Source organism: Schistocerca americana, chromosome 1 (assembly GCF_021461395.2).
Source record: "Schistocerca americana isolate TAMUIC-IGC-003095 chromosome 1, iqSchAmer2.1, whole genome shotgun sequence".
Taxonomy (NCBI): Eukaryota; Metazoa; Arthropoda; class Insecta; order Orthoptera; family Acrididae; genus Schistocerca; species Schistocerca americana.
In genome coordinates, this window is record NC_060119.1 from 527,103,424 (window position 1) to 527,122,372 (window position 18,949).

At 46.5% G+C, this 18,949-nt stretch overlaps 1 protein-coding gene across 1 annotated transcript in view; it reads right to left on the minus strand.

The window, feature by feature from the left end:
* LOC124571027 (sodium- and chloride-dependent glycine transporter 1-like) overlaps window positions 1–18,949 on the minus strand; it is a 282,388-nt gene that overhangs the window by 122,854 nt on the left and 140,585 nt on the right. Inside the window, exon 5 of the mRNA XM_047131108.1 lies at window positions 3,192–3,405. Within this exon, the coding sequence (XP_046987064.1) occupies window positions 3,192–3,405 (214 nt within the window). The remainder of the gene's footprint in view (window positions 1–3,191; window positions 3,406–18,949) is intronic.

Genomic DNA, 18,949 nt, shown 5'->3' on the forward strand with positions numbered 1-18,949 from the left:
TCAATAAACAGAACTGGCGCATATGGGGAACCGAATAGCCCCATGTTGCAGTCCCATCGCCCCTGCATCCTCAAAAAGTACTGGTCTGGGCCGCCATTTCTTCCAAAGGAATCATTGGCCCATTTTTCAGATCCGAAACGATTACTGCATCACGCTATCTGGACATTCTTCGTGAATTTGTGGCGGTACAAACTGCCTTAGACGACACTGCGAACACCTCGTGGTTTATGCAAGATGGTGCCCGGCCACATCGCACGGCCGACGTCTTTAATTTCCTGAATGAATATTTCGATGATCGTGTGATTGCTTTGGGCTATCCGAAACATACAGGAGGCGGCGTGGATTGGCCTCCCTATTCGCCAGACATGAACCCCTGTGACTTCTTTCTGTGGGGACACTTGAAATACCAGGTGTACCGCCAGAATCCAGAAACAATTGAACAGCTGAAGCAGTACATCTCATCTGCATGTGATGCCATTCCGCCAGACACGTTGTCAAAGGTTTCGGGTAATTTCATTCAGAGACTACGCCATATTATTGCTACGCATGGTGGATATGTGGAAAATATCGTACTATAGAGTTTCCCAGACCGCAGCGCCATCTGTTGTTGAAAATTGTAACTACTGTAATTTCGAAAGTTTGTCTGCCTGAAAATGTACTGTTGTCCCAAGCATATTGCAACAAACGGTGTATTTCTATCGTTGCTCGTTTAGTTTTTATTTCCGTTTCAAATATACCGGTCATTTTTGAAACACCCTGTAGAATAGTTGGAAGGATATGGCCGTCAAGTTCCATAAGAACAGCGCCAATACACAATGACTATATGACATAAAGTAACAAGTACAGATAACCACAGTGAGTTGAAAAGCGTTGTACATAATAAGAGTTGAACGCAAACTTAAGAGGGTGGTATAACGCAACAGAATGCAGTGTAGTATTAGAGCTATTCGCTCAATCACTCCATGTAACTGATACAACGTGGGCTGAATCGGTCAGTATGACTACTGGCGAAACAAGCCGAGACTATCTTCTAGTAGGCCACCTCTCTGTCCACCATTACGTCCTTTAGTTTCTCTCCCATTCTCAAATGTGTGGTACATTTCGAGTGCATTCGCTTTTTATGTAATTCTTAGAACACAGTCCCATGGATTACACAATATGTAATATACTTGCCCAGTTAGCCGTGTACGTTAAAGAGCCCACTTCCGGGTTGGTGAGGCGCGCTGGCAACATTACCGATCCGCCAGAGAATTAACTAGGTCCGGATGTGGAGGCCAAACTGGATTTTTTGAGCGCTTTCCCATATCTCAGTAGATGAATACCGGTATGGTACTGATTTCCCGACTCAGATACATGCTAGGCAACATTTAGAAAAGTTTCTCACACCTGCACACGGGATTTACTCAAGACGCAAACAGACGGGGTACATTCATTCCTCCATCAGGAAGTGACGAAGCTGCAATATACTCCTAGGAATCCAGGAATTCTTAGCGAAATGCAAGGTCTACATATAAATTAACACATTATGTATATTGTATCGTTATGCAATTTTTAATTACAGAACGGAGTTTATAAATCAGACTGTGTGCTGATTCAAACAGCAAGGGCAAGGCACACTGAATTGCAGTATTTGACGTGGAAGAGAGTATTTACAGTAACCTCACACTTTTCGCAGGTGTTACAGTTATCTGCAATGAAGTAGTATCTGAAAAAAGCGCACAAATATTCCGTCAGATCTTGGTAAGATTTCAAAGTGGTGGCAAGACTGGGAAATTGCTTCAAATCTTCAGACGTAAAATTCTGCACTTCGCCTAAGGCAAGAATGTAGTACCCTATGACTACAATATCACTTAGACACAGCTGGAATCATTCAGCCTATGCAAAAAATCTTGGCGCAACAGTTTGTGTGGATATGAAATGAAATGATCACATAGACGCAACGTAGGTTAGCTTCAATTGGTGGTAGGATTTTAGGAATATATGGTCACTTTACAAATGAGATTGCTTACGAAACATGATGTATAATCGGGATTGTATGGAGGGTGTGTAAGGGCTTCCCAGTCAAACTTCTGTAGCGTAGTCCACATGTTTCGACTATGCTGCAGAAGTTTCGGTAGGTAGCCCTATTAGTCGTCCACGCAGTCCCGATCTCTCTCCACGCAATATCCCTATTTTTGAAGCTGTGAAGCACATTTGTGGCCGTCGACATCATTCGGACAAAGATGTGCCTCCTGAGTACAATCGTGGTTGCGTAGGCAACCGCAGACATTTTACCACCAAGGCATTGACCGTCTTGTCTCACAGTGGGATTAATGTATTATCAGTTATGACGATTAATATTGAAATAAATAAGACTTTACTTACTTCTTCGCATCTTTCTCATTTTCATTTGACTGCCCTTTATACTTAGGGGCTTCAGAAAGTAAGTTACACTCGTCGTCCCATGCTAAGACGATATCGCAATGAGGGTGGCGCATTCTGAGCCTCGTTTCCTGCAAAGGAAGTTCTGCTGTGGTATGGATAATCACAGTGTACGAGGGAAATACAGTATCAGTTGGCAAGGCCCTCCGCAGTATACGGAATAATACGATTCTTGTGAGAAAAACGTCACATTGCACACAGATTCAAGGTGAAATTCTGGCAGGGTACGGACCAAACGCAATGGCACGTCCAGCTGTAGTGAAATGGTTCCAACAAGTTGACCAAGGCCTCAGAGTCGTGGGGGATGCTGATCCGGGAGGAAGGCCGTCGACTTCGACCACAGACGGCAATGTCCAGGCGATCGAGGAAGAACATCTGGGGAAGGAGATTTTCCAACTGTGAGGACGGGACGGTCACACTGCGGTTGTTGAGCGGCTCGCTGACCAAAGAAGAGATTTCTATAGTGGAAGAATTGAGCAATTGGTAGAACGTTACGAACGTTGATTTACAGAGACTTGTGACTATTTTGAAAAATAGTGTCATGTATCTGTGACACTTTGAAGTAATAAACGTTACTTGGTCTGCCATAATAATGTGTAACTTACTTTTTGAAGATCCTCGCAAGTGAGAATACGCGTAACATCTTAACCCGGTTGCATGTAAAGGAGCGATATCAGGATCTTTGCCTGCTGAGACAGCTGAGATGGGGCCAATCAAATATCGCCTGCATAAAGATAACACGGTTGTGGCAGCAAGTGGGCAGTGCGTACTTGTAGTACTCCTCCGAAGACAGCACGCGCTTGACGAGTGAGCGCAGAGGGACGTCCGCGATTCCGTTGGAGCAGGTGTGGGCGTCCTTCATGGCCATGAAGTGCTCGCTGCACAGCGTGTCCACCGGCACGCACGTCCTATTGTGGAAAGTCATGGGCGCCTCTGGCACGCCGAGATCCATGCACCTCTGGTTCTCCCATTCACTGTAGCAGTCTGTTGGGGAAAAGGAGCATCCACAGCATTAACACATGGACTGCATAGAATAATTTCTATGCACAGAGGTTGGACAAAAATACGAAAACAAAGCTAGAAATTCGTGTATGAACATAAATTCAGATGCTAGCCAAGCCCGCAGGTTGCGCTGTTGTATTTGACCACTAACGGCACCTGTATAGTAAGCATAAAAAGTTGCAACTGCCAGTCGCAATCAGAAAAGTGTCCTGTCGAGTAAGTGCATTAGATCAGAGCCAACTGAACTCGAAACTGGACAAACTGTGCGTGGTTGTATGGTGCGTGCTTCCGTAACCAAGGCACGTGAAGCGTTTAGCGTTCCAAGAGCCGACGTAACGATGACTTATACTGGATACAAGGAAGGCGGAAAAACATCCGCTACGTTACAAGCTGGAAAGTACACTACTGGCCATTAAAATTGCTACACCAAGAAGAAATGCACATGATAAACGAGTATTCATTGGACAAATATATTATACTAGAACTGACATGAGATTACATTTATACGCAATTTGGGTGCATAGATTCTGAGAAATCAGTACCCAGAACAACCACCACTGGCCGTAATAACGGCCTTGATACGCCTGGGCATTGAGTCAAACAGCGCTTGGATGGCGCGTACAGGTACAGCTGCCCATGCAGCTTCAACACGATACCTCAGTTCATCAAGAATAGTGACTGGCGTATTGTGACGAGCCAATTGCTCGGCCACCATTGACCAGACGTTTTCAGTTGGTGAGAGATCTGGAGAATGTGCTGGCCAGGGCAGCAGTCTAACATTTTCTGTATCCAGAAAGACCCGTACACGACCTGCAACATGCGGTATTGCATTATCCTGCTGAAATGTAGGGTTTCGCAGGGATCGATGGAAGGGTAGAGCCACGGGTCGTTACACATCTGAGATGTAGCTTTCCATTGTTCAAAGTGCCGTCAATGCGAACAAGAGGGGACCGAGACGTGTAACCAATGGCACCCCATAACATCACGCGTGGTGATACGCCAGTATGGCGATGACAAATACACGCTTCGAATGTGAGTTCACGGCTATGTCGCCAAACACGGATGCGACCGTCATGGTGCTGTAAACAGAACCTAGATTCATCCAAAAAAACTGACGTTTTGCCATTCGTGCACCCAGGTTCGTCGTTGAGTACGTCACTGCAGGCGCTCCTGTCTGTGATCCAGCGTCAAGGGTAACCGCAGTCATGCTCTCCGAGCTGATAGTCCATGCTGCTGCAGACGTTATCGAACTGTTCGTGCACGACTGCTAGTGATACGAGGCCGTTGGGATCCAGCACGGCGTTCCGTATTACCCTCCTGAACCCACCGATTCCATATTCTGCTAACAGACATCGGATCTCGACCAAAGCGAGCAGCAATGCCGCGATAGGATAAACCGCAATCGCAATAGGCTACAGTGCGACCTTTATCAAAGTCAGAAACGTGATGGTACGCATTTCTCCTCCTTACACGAGGCATGACAACAATGTTTCACCAGGCAATGCCGGTCAACTGCTGTTTGTGTATGAGAAATCGGTTGGAAACTTTCCTCATGTCAGCACGTTGTAGGTGTCGCCACCGGCGCCAACCTTGTGTGAATGGTCTGGAAGCTAATCATTTGCATATCACAGCATCTTCTTCCTGTCGGTAAAATTTAGTGTCTGTAGCACGTCATCTTCGTGGTGTAGTAATTTTAATGGCCAGTAGTGTATGTGTAGAGTGATCGTGACAGATAGTCGTTCAAGAGGTTGTGACGAAAAACTAAGAGTACCGCGGCTTCAGATGTCATTGCACATCTGAATGTCGCAGTCGCAAACCCCGTCAGCACCAAAACAACGCGAAGGGAGTTCCACAAGCTAAGAATTGCAGGGCGAGCCGGAATTTCAAAACCACTCGTCAGTGATGCAGATGCCAGTAACAGAAAAACATGGTGTCGAAACCATAAAACCTAGAGTACAGAGCAATAGAGGGAAGTCATTTGGTCGGATTAGTCTTGTTGTACACGGTTTTCAACTATTGCCCCTATTCACGACCCGAGAGTTAAACATGACGGAGGTTCAGTTATGATTTGGGCAGCCATATTACGTTGTTCAATGAGCCCCTTGGCTACTCTGCGAGGTCACATCATCGCTTTGGCTGATCACGTCCATCTCATTGTACAATATTTGCTCCTCACTGGTGATGTTGTCTTCCTAGGAGACTTAGCCACTATCCACACACCTTGCATCGTCCAGATTTTGTGAGCACGAGGGCAAACAGTTGCATCTCCCTTGGCCACCATAGTCAAGAGGTCTCAGTATTATTGAGCCTTTATGCTCTACTTTGGAATGAAGGGTGCGTGATCGCTATTCACCTCTATCATCGTTACCTGAAGTAGCCACTTTTTTGCAGGAAGAATAGCACAAGATTCCGTTCAAAACAAAGAAGGACCTGTACTTCTCCATACCGAGACCATTGGAAACTGTTTTGAATGCGAACGGTTTTCCTACGCCGTATGAAGCATGGTAATGCACTGTGTTTTTAATGCTTCCATATTCTTGACCTCCCCCCGTATACAGCGACACTTCCTGAGGATTTTGGTGTAAGGGACATGTGGTCGCCATTGGTTCGTTGCAGAGTAGTTCGAGTTCTTAGTCCCAGATAGCTTTGTATCTGTATTAGACTTTAAACACCTCAGATGGCCACGGAAAGCACTGTTTCTCAGCAAACTTCTCTCACTTACTCCCGGGGCTCGCTGTTGACAACACTAATGCCGCAATTCTTCAGTTTCTCCCGGCGTATTTGTTGCTCGAACAGTCCACGGGTATACTGCCGGTTCATAGTGTCCAACGGGCACAATATTGCGGCAATCAGACATGTGGCCATCGTCAGGTGCGCTGACGAACTGAGCTCCTGAGGGCGGGCGGCCGATTTAAATCCCCTCCCCCCGCGGGCCGCTCTCTTCGCAGTCGATAGCCTCCCTTATAACGCTGTCGCACCAGGGAAGATCTTATCAACCGAGATTGCGGCTACAATCTCAGCAAGGCTTCGGACCCGGCATTGAATGTAATTAAGAAGACTTTCAGCAAGAAGTACGAACTGGCGACCAGTGCGGACGTAGCAAGCACATCGACGCCACGACAGATTCCGACGCCCACGTCTTCGCGACCGCCGGCGCGCGGGCGCGGACGGCGAAGAGAGCGGCCCGCGGGGGGAGGGGATTTAAATCGGCCGCCCGCCCTCAGGAGCTCAGTTCGTCAGTGCACCTGACGATGGCCACATGTTTGAGTGCCGAAATATTGTGCCCGTTGGACACTATGAACCGGCAGCATACCCGTGGACTGTGCGAGCAACTAATGCCGCACTTTTACTCTTCGCCCTCAAGTCTGCATTCAGTACTGTCGATTCTGTCTCGCGTGTGTTTTTCCAGTATTGTTGTATTTTAAAAGTGAAACAACGGAATAGACACATTTACTAATGGAGATTCGGCCGATATCCGTCTCGTGTATGGGTTCGCTGAACGCAATGGCGCAACGACAGCAACCACATCACAGTAGTTTTGCTTCTGTCTGAGGGCTGTTGCACATTACTCTGTTCTTTTGTTATACGTTTTGATGACTGCATATCAAGTTCTGTTTTGGAGGTACTGTTAGAACGTAAATACATTATTATTCTGTAAAGGACCATCGGAAGTCACCGGTCTCTTACACGACAATACTCAGGAAATGTCCCTGAACAACCGCAGAAATTTTGCCAGTGGACTTCGTGTTCAGCCCATGCAGCGTATAATTTAAGTCACTTTGTGCTGTCTCTCGTATAATGTGGATAAAAGGACAAAAGCCGAAAAAAAATTTCTCAAGTTGAAAACGATGGTGTCGGTGACAAATGGCAATCGTTGGAACACTTTTTCCAATTACTGAAATTTATCAGTACATAAACTGCCTTGTAAAACGCAAAGCCCCGCATTAGAATTAAATAAGACATCAAAACAGTGCGTAACATGCAACTTCAGTGTGATGTTTCCATTGGGAAGTTGAGAAGCTGCGTCAGCAGTCGTGTATATAGTACATCGTAAAGTCCCTAGCAATGTCCCACTGCTACTAACGTGTTTCTTAAGTTTATTTCCTGCGTCTATCCAGATGAATAAAACAGAGAAGCCAGTATCAAGTCTTCCGTCAAATAGCCTAATGGACAGGAGAACCATTCTTTCAGTAAATCCGAGAAATGATAACCACTGATGGTTTTGCTGTTAGGTCTCATCGTCACGCCGAGTTACCATTCCCTGACCAAATGCACAACACACAGGAAGGTTCCCCTCCTTCCTCACCCTCCCTCCAAAAGGGATAAGCAAATATTCATCGCGTGAGGATAACGCAAAAGTAGGAGCAACTAAAAATCAAAATAAATAATACTCATAAACTGATTTTCCTGTCGCTTCCATAATGTCAACCCCTTCCTTCCAAAGTGAGATAGACAGTAACACAACTTTCGTCGATTTCGCCTACCGGAATCACAATTCCTGTCTATAACGCGGTGAACATAACAGGTATACTATTTCTACTGTCGGTAATGCATTCATGAAGTACTCTGTATTCTCTGCCCTCTCATCAATGATGGGCCGAAGTTCTTGTCACAACTACGACATTTAATATGAGTTGTAACAATGAAGTGCATTAGATCGAAGAATGGTTGTTGTATACCAAAAACATGTATTGTGTTATGTATGAACACTTGTTACGAGTATTCTTTGAGTACCACAGCAGCAAAGCACGATGTAAGTGGCGCACGACTGTGCCATGTCATAGAGACGGATTCCCATCTTCTGACATAATTACACAAGTTAAAAAGCAACCGTTCGGTTTCAAGCAGTCGTGGCTATATCGGAATAGCATTTTTAAGTACGATAATTTCAATAGAAATATGGCGAACACAGGAGATATGGTTGTTGAAGCAGTTTGATACACGTTTTGCTGAAGCTGCAATATACACTCCTGGAAATTGAAATAAGAACACCGTGAATTCATTGTCCCAGGAAGGGGAAACTTTATTGACATATTCCTGGGGTCAGATACATCACATGATCACACTGACAGAACCACAGGCACATAGACACAGGCAACAGAGCATGCACAATGTCGGCACTAGTACAGTGTATATCCACCTTTCGCAGCAATGCAGGCTGCTGTTCTCCCATGGAGACGATCGTAGAGATGCTGGATCTAGTCCTGTGGAACGGCTTGCCATGCCATTTCCACCTGGCGCCTCAGTTGGACCAGCGTTCGTGCTGGACGTGCAGACCGCGTGAGACGACGCTTCATCCAGTCCCAAACATGCTCAATGGGGGACAGATCCGGAGATCTTGCTGGCCAGGGTAGTTGACTTACACCTTCTAGAGCACGTTGGGTGCCACGGGATACATGCGGACGTGCATTGTCCTGTTGGAACAGCAAGTTCCCTTGCCGGTCTAGGAATGGTAGAACGATGGGTTCGATGACGGTTTGGATGTACCGTGCACTATTCAGTGTCCCCTCGACGATCACCAGTGGTGTACGGCCAGTGTAGGAGATCGCTCCCCACACCAAGATGCCAGGTGTTGGCCCTGTGTGCCTCGGTCGTATGCAGTCCTGATTGTGGCGCTCACCTGCACGGCGCCAAACACGCATACGACCATCATTGGCACCAAGGCAGAAGCGACTCTCATCGCTGAAGACGACACGTCTCCATTCGTCCCTCCATTCACGCCTGTCGCGACACCACTGGAGGCGGGCTGCACGATGTTGGGGCGTGGGCGGAAGACGGCCTAACGGCGTGCGGGACCGTAGCCCAGCTTCATGGAGACGGTTGCAAATGGTCCTCGCCGATACCCCAGGAGCAACAGTGTCCCTAATTTGCTGGGAAGTGACGGTGCGGTCCCCTACGGCACTGCGTAGGATCCTACGGTCTTGGCGTGCATCCGTGCGTCGCTGCGGTCCGGTCCCAGGTCGATGGGCACGTGCACCTTCCGCCGACCACTGGCGACAACATCGATGTACTGTGGAGACCTCACGCCCCACGTGTTGAGCAATTCGGCGGCACGTCCACCCGGCCTCCCGCATGCCCACTATACGCCATCGCTCAAAGTCCGTCAACTGCACATACGGTTCACGTCCACGCTGTCGCGGCATGCTACCAGTGTTAAAGACTGCGATGGATCTCCGTATGCCACGGCAAACTGGCTGACACTGACGGCGGCGGTGCACAAATGCTGCGCAGCTAGCGCCATTCGACGGCCAACACCGCGGTTCCTGGTGTGTCCGCTGTGCCGTGCGTGTGATCATTGCTTGTACAGCCCTCTCGCAGTGTCCGGAGCAAGTATGGTGGGTCTGACACACCGGTGTCGATGTGTTCTTTTTTCCATTTCCAGGAGTGTATTTCGTGGAATCCTAAACGAAATCCAAGGCCGACATGTAAATCAGCAAACGCTTAACAAGAGCAAGACATTGTGTTCTTTTTCGAGACTGACTCTTACACAACTGTGGATTCAACCTGACTTCATCAATAAATTAATCATTTCAATTCAGCATTGAATATTTTGAGCAATTGACGGTTTTGCTATGGGTAGTCCTCTCTCCCCTCTGACAGAAAATGTCTATTATGGATGACTCTAAGGAGAGGGCACTTGATCCGGCAGAACTTAATCTAAACGTCTTCCGGTAATATGTGGATGATTCATTTGCAGAGTGGCTTTTTTGCAGCATCGGAATTCTATATGTGCAATCCTAAAACATCGACTGCACACCGACCAGCGCAACGCCTCAAAACGGCATCAAAAAGGCGCTGATCCGCGAGCCAATTGAAAGAAAGGGCAGCGTCACGCCTCCAGGAAGACGAAGTTCAGCGCCCCCTGTCGACGCTGACTTAACCAGCCGCTCATCGCTGGTCGAGCCCCCGTTCGGTCCCAGACTTCGAGAGCGTCAGTACAGAGTAATAGGAAGACGACACTTGCGTTCTGAGAGTTGTAGTAGAGAGTAAATGTAATTACATGTAGGAAGCACAGGAAGCCACTTCTTAAGGAGAACTGAGGATGTTAATAAAATTTTTCTGCGCTGTTGACCGCAGTGTCAATACATAAAATTGTCCGACGTTTCGGCCACTATTTCGAGTGCCCGTCCTCAGGACTTTGTGCTGAGCTGAGCGCTGCACGAGAGAGACTTTAGATCTTATACCGTAACGGAGGAAACTTACCGGCCGCTGTGGCCGAGCGGTTCTAGGTGCTTCAGTCCGGAACCGCGCTGCCGCTCCGGTCGCAGGTTCGAATCCTGCCTCGGGCATGGATGTGTGTGATGTCCTTAGGTTAGTTAGGTTTACATAGTTGTAAGTCTATGGGACTGATGACCTGAGATATTAAGTCCCAAAGTGCTTAGAGCCATTTAAACCATTTTTGGAGGAAACTGTTTACGTGCTCCCTGCCGCCGTTGGATAAGCAGCTGCCAGCTGCAAGCCGTATACTCTTAGCTCACTTATTTGTGTGGAGGCTGTGTGGCGTGGACTGGGCGGTTTTTTAGGTTAGAAGGCCTCGGGAAAGTACGGGGTGGGCTGCAATCTCAAAGGGTGCATGGCAAATACAGGACGTGCTTGGATCAAGGAACAGTCGGAATTGTAATTGTAAATTGTTGTAGTTGTGCTGGGAAAGTCCCTGAGCTTCAAGCGCTAATAGAAAGCACAGAAGCTGAAATCGTTATAGGTACAGAAAGCTGGCTAAAGCCTGAAATAAGTTCTGTAGAAATTTTTGCGAAGTCTCAGACGGTGTTCAGGAAAGATAGATTAGGCAGGATTGGTGATGGAGTATTTGTGTCTGTCAGTAGTGGTTTATCTTGTAGTGAAGTCGAAGTAGATACTCCGTGCGAATTGGTATGGGTGGAGGGTATACTTAACAGCCGAACTAAGTTAATAATTGGCTCCTTCTACCGACTCCCAGACTCCGATGACATAGTTGCTGAACAGTTCAGAGAAAATTTGAGTCTCGTAACAAATAGATACATCTACATCTACATCAACATTTATACCCCGCAAGCCACCCAACAGTATGTGGCGGAGGGCACTTTACGTGCCACTGTCATTACCTCCCTTTCCTGTTCCAGTCGCGTATGGTTCGCGGGAAGAACGACTGTCTGAAAGCCTCCGTGCGCGCTCGAATCTCTCTAATTTTACATTCGTGATCTCCTCGGGAAGTATAAGTAGGGGGAAGCAATATATTCGATACCTCATCCAGATACGCACCCTCTCGAAACCTGGCGAGCAAGTTACACCGTGATGCAGAGCGCCTCTCTTGCGGAGTCTGCCACTTGAGTTTGTTAAACATCTCCGTAACGCTATCACGGTTACCAAATAACCCTGTGACGAAACGCGCCGCTCTTCTTTGGATCTTCTCTATCTCCTCCGTCAATCCGATCTGGTACGGATCCCACACTGATGAGCAATACTCAAGTACAGGTCGAACGAGTGTTTTGTAAGCCACCTCCTTTGTTGATGGACTACATTTTCTAAGGACTCTCCCAATGAATCTCAACCTGGTACCCGCCTTACCAACAATTAATTTTATATGATCATTCCACTTCAAATCGTTACGCACGCATACTCCCAGATATTTTACAGAAGTAACTGCTACCAGTGTTTGTTCCGCTATCATATAATCATACAATAATGGATCCTTCTTTCTATGTATTCGCAATACATTACATTTGTCTATGTTAAGGATCAGTTTCCACTCCCTGCACCAAGTGCCTATCCGCTGCAGATCTTCCTGCATTTCGCTACAATTTTCTAATGCTGCAACTTCTCTGTATACTACAGCATCATCCGCGAAAAGCCGCATGGAACTTCCGACACTATCTCTAGGTCATTTATATATATTGTGAAAAGCAATGGTCCCATAACACTCCCCTGTGGCACGCCAGAGGTTACTTTAACGTCTGTAGACGTCTCTCCATTGATAACAACATGCTTTATTCTGTTTGCTAAAAACACTTCAATCCAGCCACACATTCCGTAGGCTCTTACTTTGTTTATCAGGCGACAGTGCGGAACTGTATCGAACGCCTTCCGGAAGTCAAGAAAAATAGCATCTACCTGGGAGCCTGTACCTAATATTTTCTGGGTCTCATGAACAAATAAAGCGTCTCACACGATCGCTGTTTCCGGAATCCATGTTGATTCCTACATAGTAGATTCTGGGTTTCCAAAAACGACATGATACTCGAGCAAAAAACATGTTCTAAAATTCTACAACATATCGACGTCAGAGATATAGGTCTATAGTTTTGCGCATCCGCTCGACGACCCTTCTTGAAGACTGGGACTACCTGTACTCTTTTCCAATCATTTGGAACCTTCCGTTCCTCTAGAGACTTGCGGTACACGGCTGTTAGAAGGGGGGCAAGTTCTTTCGCGTACTCTGTGTAGAATCGAATTGGTAACCCGTCAGGTCCAGTGGACTTTCCTCTGTTGAGTGATTCCAGTTGCTTTTCTATTCTTTGGACACTTATTTCGATGTCAGCCATTTTTTCGTTTGTGCGATGATTTAGAGAAGGAACTGCAGTGCGGTCTTCCTCTGTGAAACAGCTTTGGAAAAAGGTGTTTAGTATTTCAGCTTTACGCGTGTCATCCTCTATTTCAATGCCATCATCATCCCGGAGTGTCTGGATATGCTGTTTCGAGCCACTTATTGATTTAACGTAAGACCAGAACTTCCTAGGATTTTCTGTCAAGTTGGTACATAGAATTTTACTTTCGAATTCACTGAACGCTTCACGCATAGCCCTCCTTACGCTAACTTTGACATCGTTTAGCTTCTGTTTGTCTGAGAGGTTTTGGCTGCGTTTAAACTTGGAGTGAAGCTCTCTTTGCTTTCGCAGTAGTTTCCTAACTTTGTTGTTGTACCACGGTGGGTTTTTCCCGTCCCTCACAGTTTTACTCGGCACGTATCTGTCTAAAACGCATTTTACGATTGCCTTGAACTTTTTCCATAAACACTCAACATTGTCAGTGTCGGAGCAGAAATTTTCGTTTTGATCTGTTAGGTAGTCTGAAATCTGCCTTCTATTACTCTTGCTAAACAGATAAACCTTCCTCCCTTTTTTTATATTGCGATTAACTTCCATATTCAGAGATGCTGCAACGGCCTTGTGATCACTGATTCCCTGTTCTGCACATACAGAGTCGAAAAGTTCGGGTCTGTTAGTTATCAGTAGGTCCAAGATGTTATCTCCACGAGTCGGTTCTCTGTTTAATTGCTCGAGGTAATTTTCGGATAGTGCACTCAGTATAATGTCACTCGATGCTCTGTCCCTACCACCCGTCCTAAACATCTGAGTGTTCCAGTCTATATCTGGTAAATTGAAATCTCCACCTAAGACTATAATATGCTGAGAAAATTTATGTGAAATGTATTCCAAATTTTCTCTCAGTTTTTCTGCCACTAATGCTACTGAGTCGGGAGGTCGGTAAAAGGAACCAGTTATTAACCTAGCTCGGTTGTTGAGTGTAACCTCCACCCATAATAATTCACAGGAACTATCCACTTCTACTTCACTACAGGATAAACTACTACTAACAGCGACGAACATTCCACCACCGGTTGCATGCAATCTATTCTTTCTAAACACCGTCTGTACCTTTGTAAAAATTTCGGCAGAATTTATCTCTGGCTTCAACCAGCTTTCTGTACCTATAACGATTTCAGCTTCGGTGCTTTCTATCAGCGCTTGAAGTTCCGGTACTTTACCAACGCAGCTTCGACAGTTTACAATTACAATACCGATTGCTGCTTGGTCCCCGCATGTCCTGACTTTGCCCCGCACCCGTTGAGGCTGTTGCCCTTTCTGTACTTGCCCAAGGCCATCTAACCTAAAAAACCGCCCAGCCCACGCCACACAACCCCTGCTACCCGTGTAGCCGCTTGTTGCGTGTAGTGGACTCCTGACCTATCCAGCGGAACCCGAAACACCACCACCCTATGGCGCAAGTCGAGGAATCTGCAGCCCACACGGTCGCAGAACCGTCTCAGCCTCTGATTCAGACCCTCCACTCGGCTCTGTACCAAAGGTCCGCAGTCAGTCCTGTCGACGATGCTGCAGATGGTGAGCTCTGCTTTCATCCCGCTAGCGAGACTGGCAGGCTTCACCAAATCAGACAGTCGCCGGAAGCCAGAGAGGATTTCCTCCGATCCATAGCGACACACATCACTGGTGCCGACCCCGCTCATACGGTTATAGTTGGTGGGGACTTCAACCTTCCCTCAATATGTTGGCAAAAATACTTGTTCAAAACCGGTGATAGGCAGAAAACATTTTCCGAGAGTGTCCTAAATGCTTTCTCCGAAAATTATTTCGAGCAGTTAGTCCACGAACGCACGCGAATTGTAAATGGTTGCGAAAACACACTTGACCTCTTAGCATCAAACAATCCAGAGCTAATAGAGAGCATCATGACTGATACAGGGATTAGTGATCAAAAGGTCGTTGTAGCTAGGCTCAATACCGTTTCTTCCAAATCCACCAGAAACAAACGCAAAATAATTTTATTTAAAAAAGCGGATAAAGTGTCACTAGAAGCCTTCCTAAGAGACAATCTCCATTCCTTCCGAACTGACTATGCAAATGTAGACGAGATGTGGCTGAAATTCAAATATATAGTACCAACAGCAATTGAGAGATTTATACCTCATAAATTGGTAAGAGATGGTCCGAACGCTGTTGCAGAGGCAACGGAAAAAGCATGCGAAGTTCAGAAGAACGCGAAATACCGAAGATTGGCTAAAATTTACAGACGCGCGAAATTTGGCACGGACTTCAATGCGAGATGCCTTTAATAGGTTCCATAACGAAACATTGTCTCGAAATTTGGTAGAAAATCCAAAGAAATTCTGGTCGTATGTAAAGTACACAAACGGCAAGACGCAGTCAATACCTTCGCTGCGCAGTGCCGATGGTACTGCGCGGTGTGGGATTCTTACCAGGTGGGATTGACGGAGGACATCGAAAGGGTGCAAAAAAGGGCAGCTCGTTTTGTATTATCACGTAATAGGGGAGAGAGTGTGGCAGATATGATACGCGAGTTGGGATGGAAGTCATTAAAGCAAAGACGTTTTTCGTCACGGCGAGATCTATTTATGAAATTTCAGTCACCAACTTTCTCTTCCGAATGCGAAAATATTTTGTTGAGCCCAACCTCCATAGGCAGGAATGATCATCAAAATAAAATAAGAGAAATCAGAGCTCGAACAGAAAGGTTTAGGTGTTCGTTTTTCCCGCGCGCTGTTCGGGAGTGGAATGGTAGAGAGATAGTATGATTGTCGTTCGATGAACCCTCTGCCAAGCACTTCAATGTGAATTGCAGAGTAATCATGTAGATGTAGATGGAGATGTAGATGTAGATGTAATTTGGTAGGGTAAATGGGGATAGGAGGAGTGGTGTTTGGCGTTCTCTGTTGGTCTTTGTGTTACTCCTTGTCACTGGTGGATAAAGACGTGCTTGATTGGTGTTTACGTTATTTCTTGCCATTGGTGGAAACAGGTGAATTGAAAACGGGTTGTAGCTGGACGTAGCGTTGTTCCCTTACTGCCAGATGCGGGCTGCGGCGTGCCTGCGTTCTGTGTACGTACGACCACCGCGGTCTCCCGCCGCCTGTGTGAGTCGCTTTACGCGCTCCGTCCTGCCGTAGCGTTGTCATTGCTGGCGCCCAGGACGCCGGAAGCCTATAGTCGTTCCCTCTATTCATGTTGGCGGATCGCTTGGCTATTTCTATCGCATCTCTAATCTTCCTCCTCAATGTAAATGATTGTTTCCCCAGTAAGCGAGCTCCACGGAATATTTTCTCCTTATCGCACTCATCCCAGTGTACCGCCACTGCTGACCTGGTGCGTTGTCCCATACGGATACATCTTTCATGCTCTACAATTCGTGTGCTGATCGGCCGCCCTGGCTGGTCTACATACATCAGTCCATATTCGCAACCGATTTCGTAGACTCCTGAAATGTTTAGCTGGTCGGGCGCATCTTTCCTTGAGCCTATCACGTCTTTTATTTTGTTATTGCTCCGAAAGATTGGCTTGATGCCGGCTCGGTGGAGAAATTTGCCCACACGTCCAGGGACCCTTGTAAATGTGGTAATAGGGCTATGTTCTGTGCTTCCTCCTGCTTTCTGATTGCCTTCATCCATTGTCGTCATAGTTTTATCTATCATATTCTTCCCATAACCACTGGCTCCAAAAATGGATCTGAGGTTTTGTAGTTCCGCCTTCATGTGTTCGCCATCGGCGATCCTGTTGTACCTGATGGAGACAGCCTTGCAAAGGAGCTGGAACACCTTTACAGGTACTGGATATTCTTGACATCAGATTAGCGCAGCTTTATGGAAGAAGAATGATGACCACCCACAAGATCAAGAGGACGTTTCTCCCGTGCTTCAGCAATATTTCGTCGAAATTAGGCTAAACCTTGAGCAAAATCATGTCGATGTAATCTTCTGCGCACTTACAGAGACTTGTGCTATTCTCGTTTCGACGAACGACGATCTGGGACTGCGGAGGGCTGGAATCTTCAGAATACGGTGCCATTGTGCAAAGCCTAGAGTGGTCAGACAACGCGCACAGTGCGTGAAAGATGCATTGAACATGATCGCCACAATCGCCTTTCGCAGCCGAATACGTCGGCCATAGCCGAACATTGTATTTCCACAGGACATTCCATGGATTATTCTTCCACGAAAATATGGACGGCCGGCCGGGATGGCCGAGCGGTTCTAGACGCTCCAGTCTGGAACCGCGCGACCGCTACGGTTGTAGGTTCGACTCCTGCCTCGGGCATGGATGTGTGTGATGTCCTTAGGTTAGTTAGGTTTAAGTAGTTCTAAGTTCTAGGGGACTGATGACCTCAGACGTTAAGTCCCATAGTGCTTAGAGCCATTTGAACCAGCCAAAATATGGACGAGATCCTTCCGGGATTCAGTTATTGAGGAATCGATTGAGAAACGTTTAGTGTAAGATCTTATAAACGTGCTGTCGGGTTTCAACTGGATAAGACGTGGGACCTGGTGATTTCTTTAGTTCAGAAAATACATTTTATGGTTAATAACATGTTTAGTGGCAAGTAATGTTATTAGTTTTGACATCTGAATTTTATCTCCGCGAGTGCGCATTCCGGCAAAGAGTGCGCTTGTAGTATCATCATTATACATGTGCCTGCACGCCACAGATGGAGCAACATTCGAAGAGTCCCCCAAAAACTCGACAGATGTCGCGCCTTTAGTGGCTGCCTTTGCACATGTGTCTCCGCGCCGATTTTTAATACAAAGTTAGCGATATGAACTACCATTCTCTCCTAAATTCTATAAAGCCCTCCAAATCATTGAATGCTATTCGGTCCACCTCACTTTCCGTATGCGTATCCCGTCCCTCATGAGGATCCTGTATGACATTATCCCCTTCCCACATCTCCTTTTTCTTGAATACATCTGTATCCTCTATACCAACCGCCGCCTCGATCCTCCTCACCCCCTGGTGTCTCCATTCCTCTCCACCCCCCGCCACCCCTTTACCCGACCCGCGACCCCTATGGTCACAGGTTCGAATCCTGCCTCGGGCATGGATGTGTGCGATGTCCTTAGGTTAGGTTAGGTTTAAGTAGTTCTAAGTTCTAGGGGACTGATGACCTCAGATGTTAAGTCCCATAGGGCTCAGAGCCATATGAATTTGAATCATATGGTACTTTCTTACTTCCTCTATTATCTTCATGTGCCATTTTTATCCATTCTATCATATCAGTGCAATGTGTGTTCAGTGTTGTTGTTCCATACTAAGAACGCCGTTTTCAATGTCGCTGTTCGAGGCGCCAGAGTTAATGTGCCACATCTTCATTGAGTGCCATTTAAACTATACGTGGATTTTAGTTAAACGTGCCTCATCCAGGTGCCCCTTTTTTGTATATTTTAACTCCAATCACTTTCCTATTCTCATGTGTACATTTCATCTTTTGTACTCTTACTTTATATATGTAATGTTCTCCTGTGGTATTTCAAGTAATCTTTTAGCTGAAGCACGGCGAATTGTGCCGCTGCCAGCCCGCCCCTAACCCAAGGGGCAGCGGAATGAAATTGGAATGAAGGAAAAAAAAAACAACATTCTCCATGGGTCCAGAGCCATTCATTGTGTGCCACACGCTTCCTTGAAAGACGACGCGAGTTGGCCGCCTCACCGATAAGTTTCACTGCTCGGAACATCCGCAAAACGTTTCTTTGGTGGAAAGAGGATTCTTAAACAGCGAGGGCATTTTTTTAGTCATTCTTAAGAGGAACATTCTACCGCAGATAAAGACACTGAAAACTTTCGAAAACACTTGTACAGTCTCTGGAAATAACGGTCACGTGCTTCGGCTAATAGATCGGCGCCTAGACCAGCATTTTTACTTTCTTTTTGTGTTTCCATGCCAGAAAGCAGTGTGCCAGAGGCACTAAAAAAATAACACACAGGGTTGATTGGTTTATTTGGGGGGAGGGACCAAACAGTGAGGT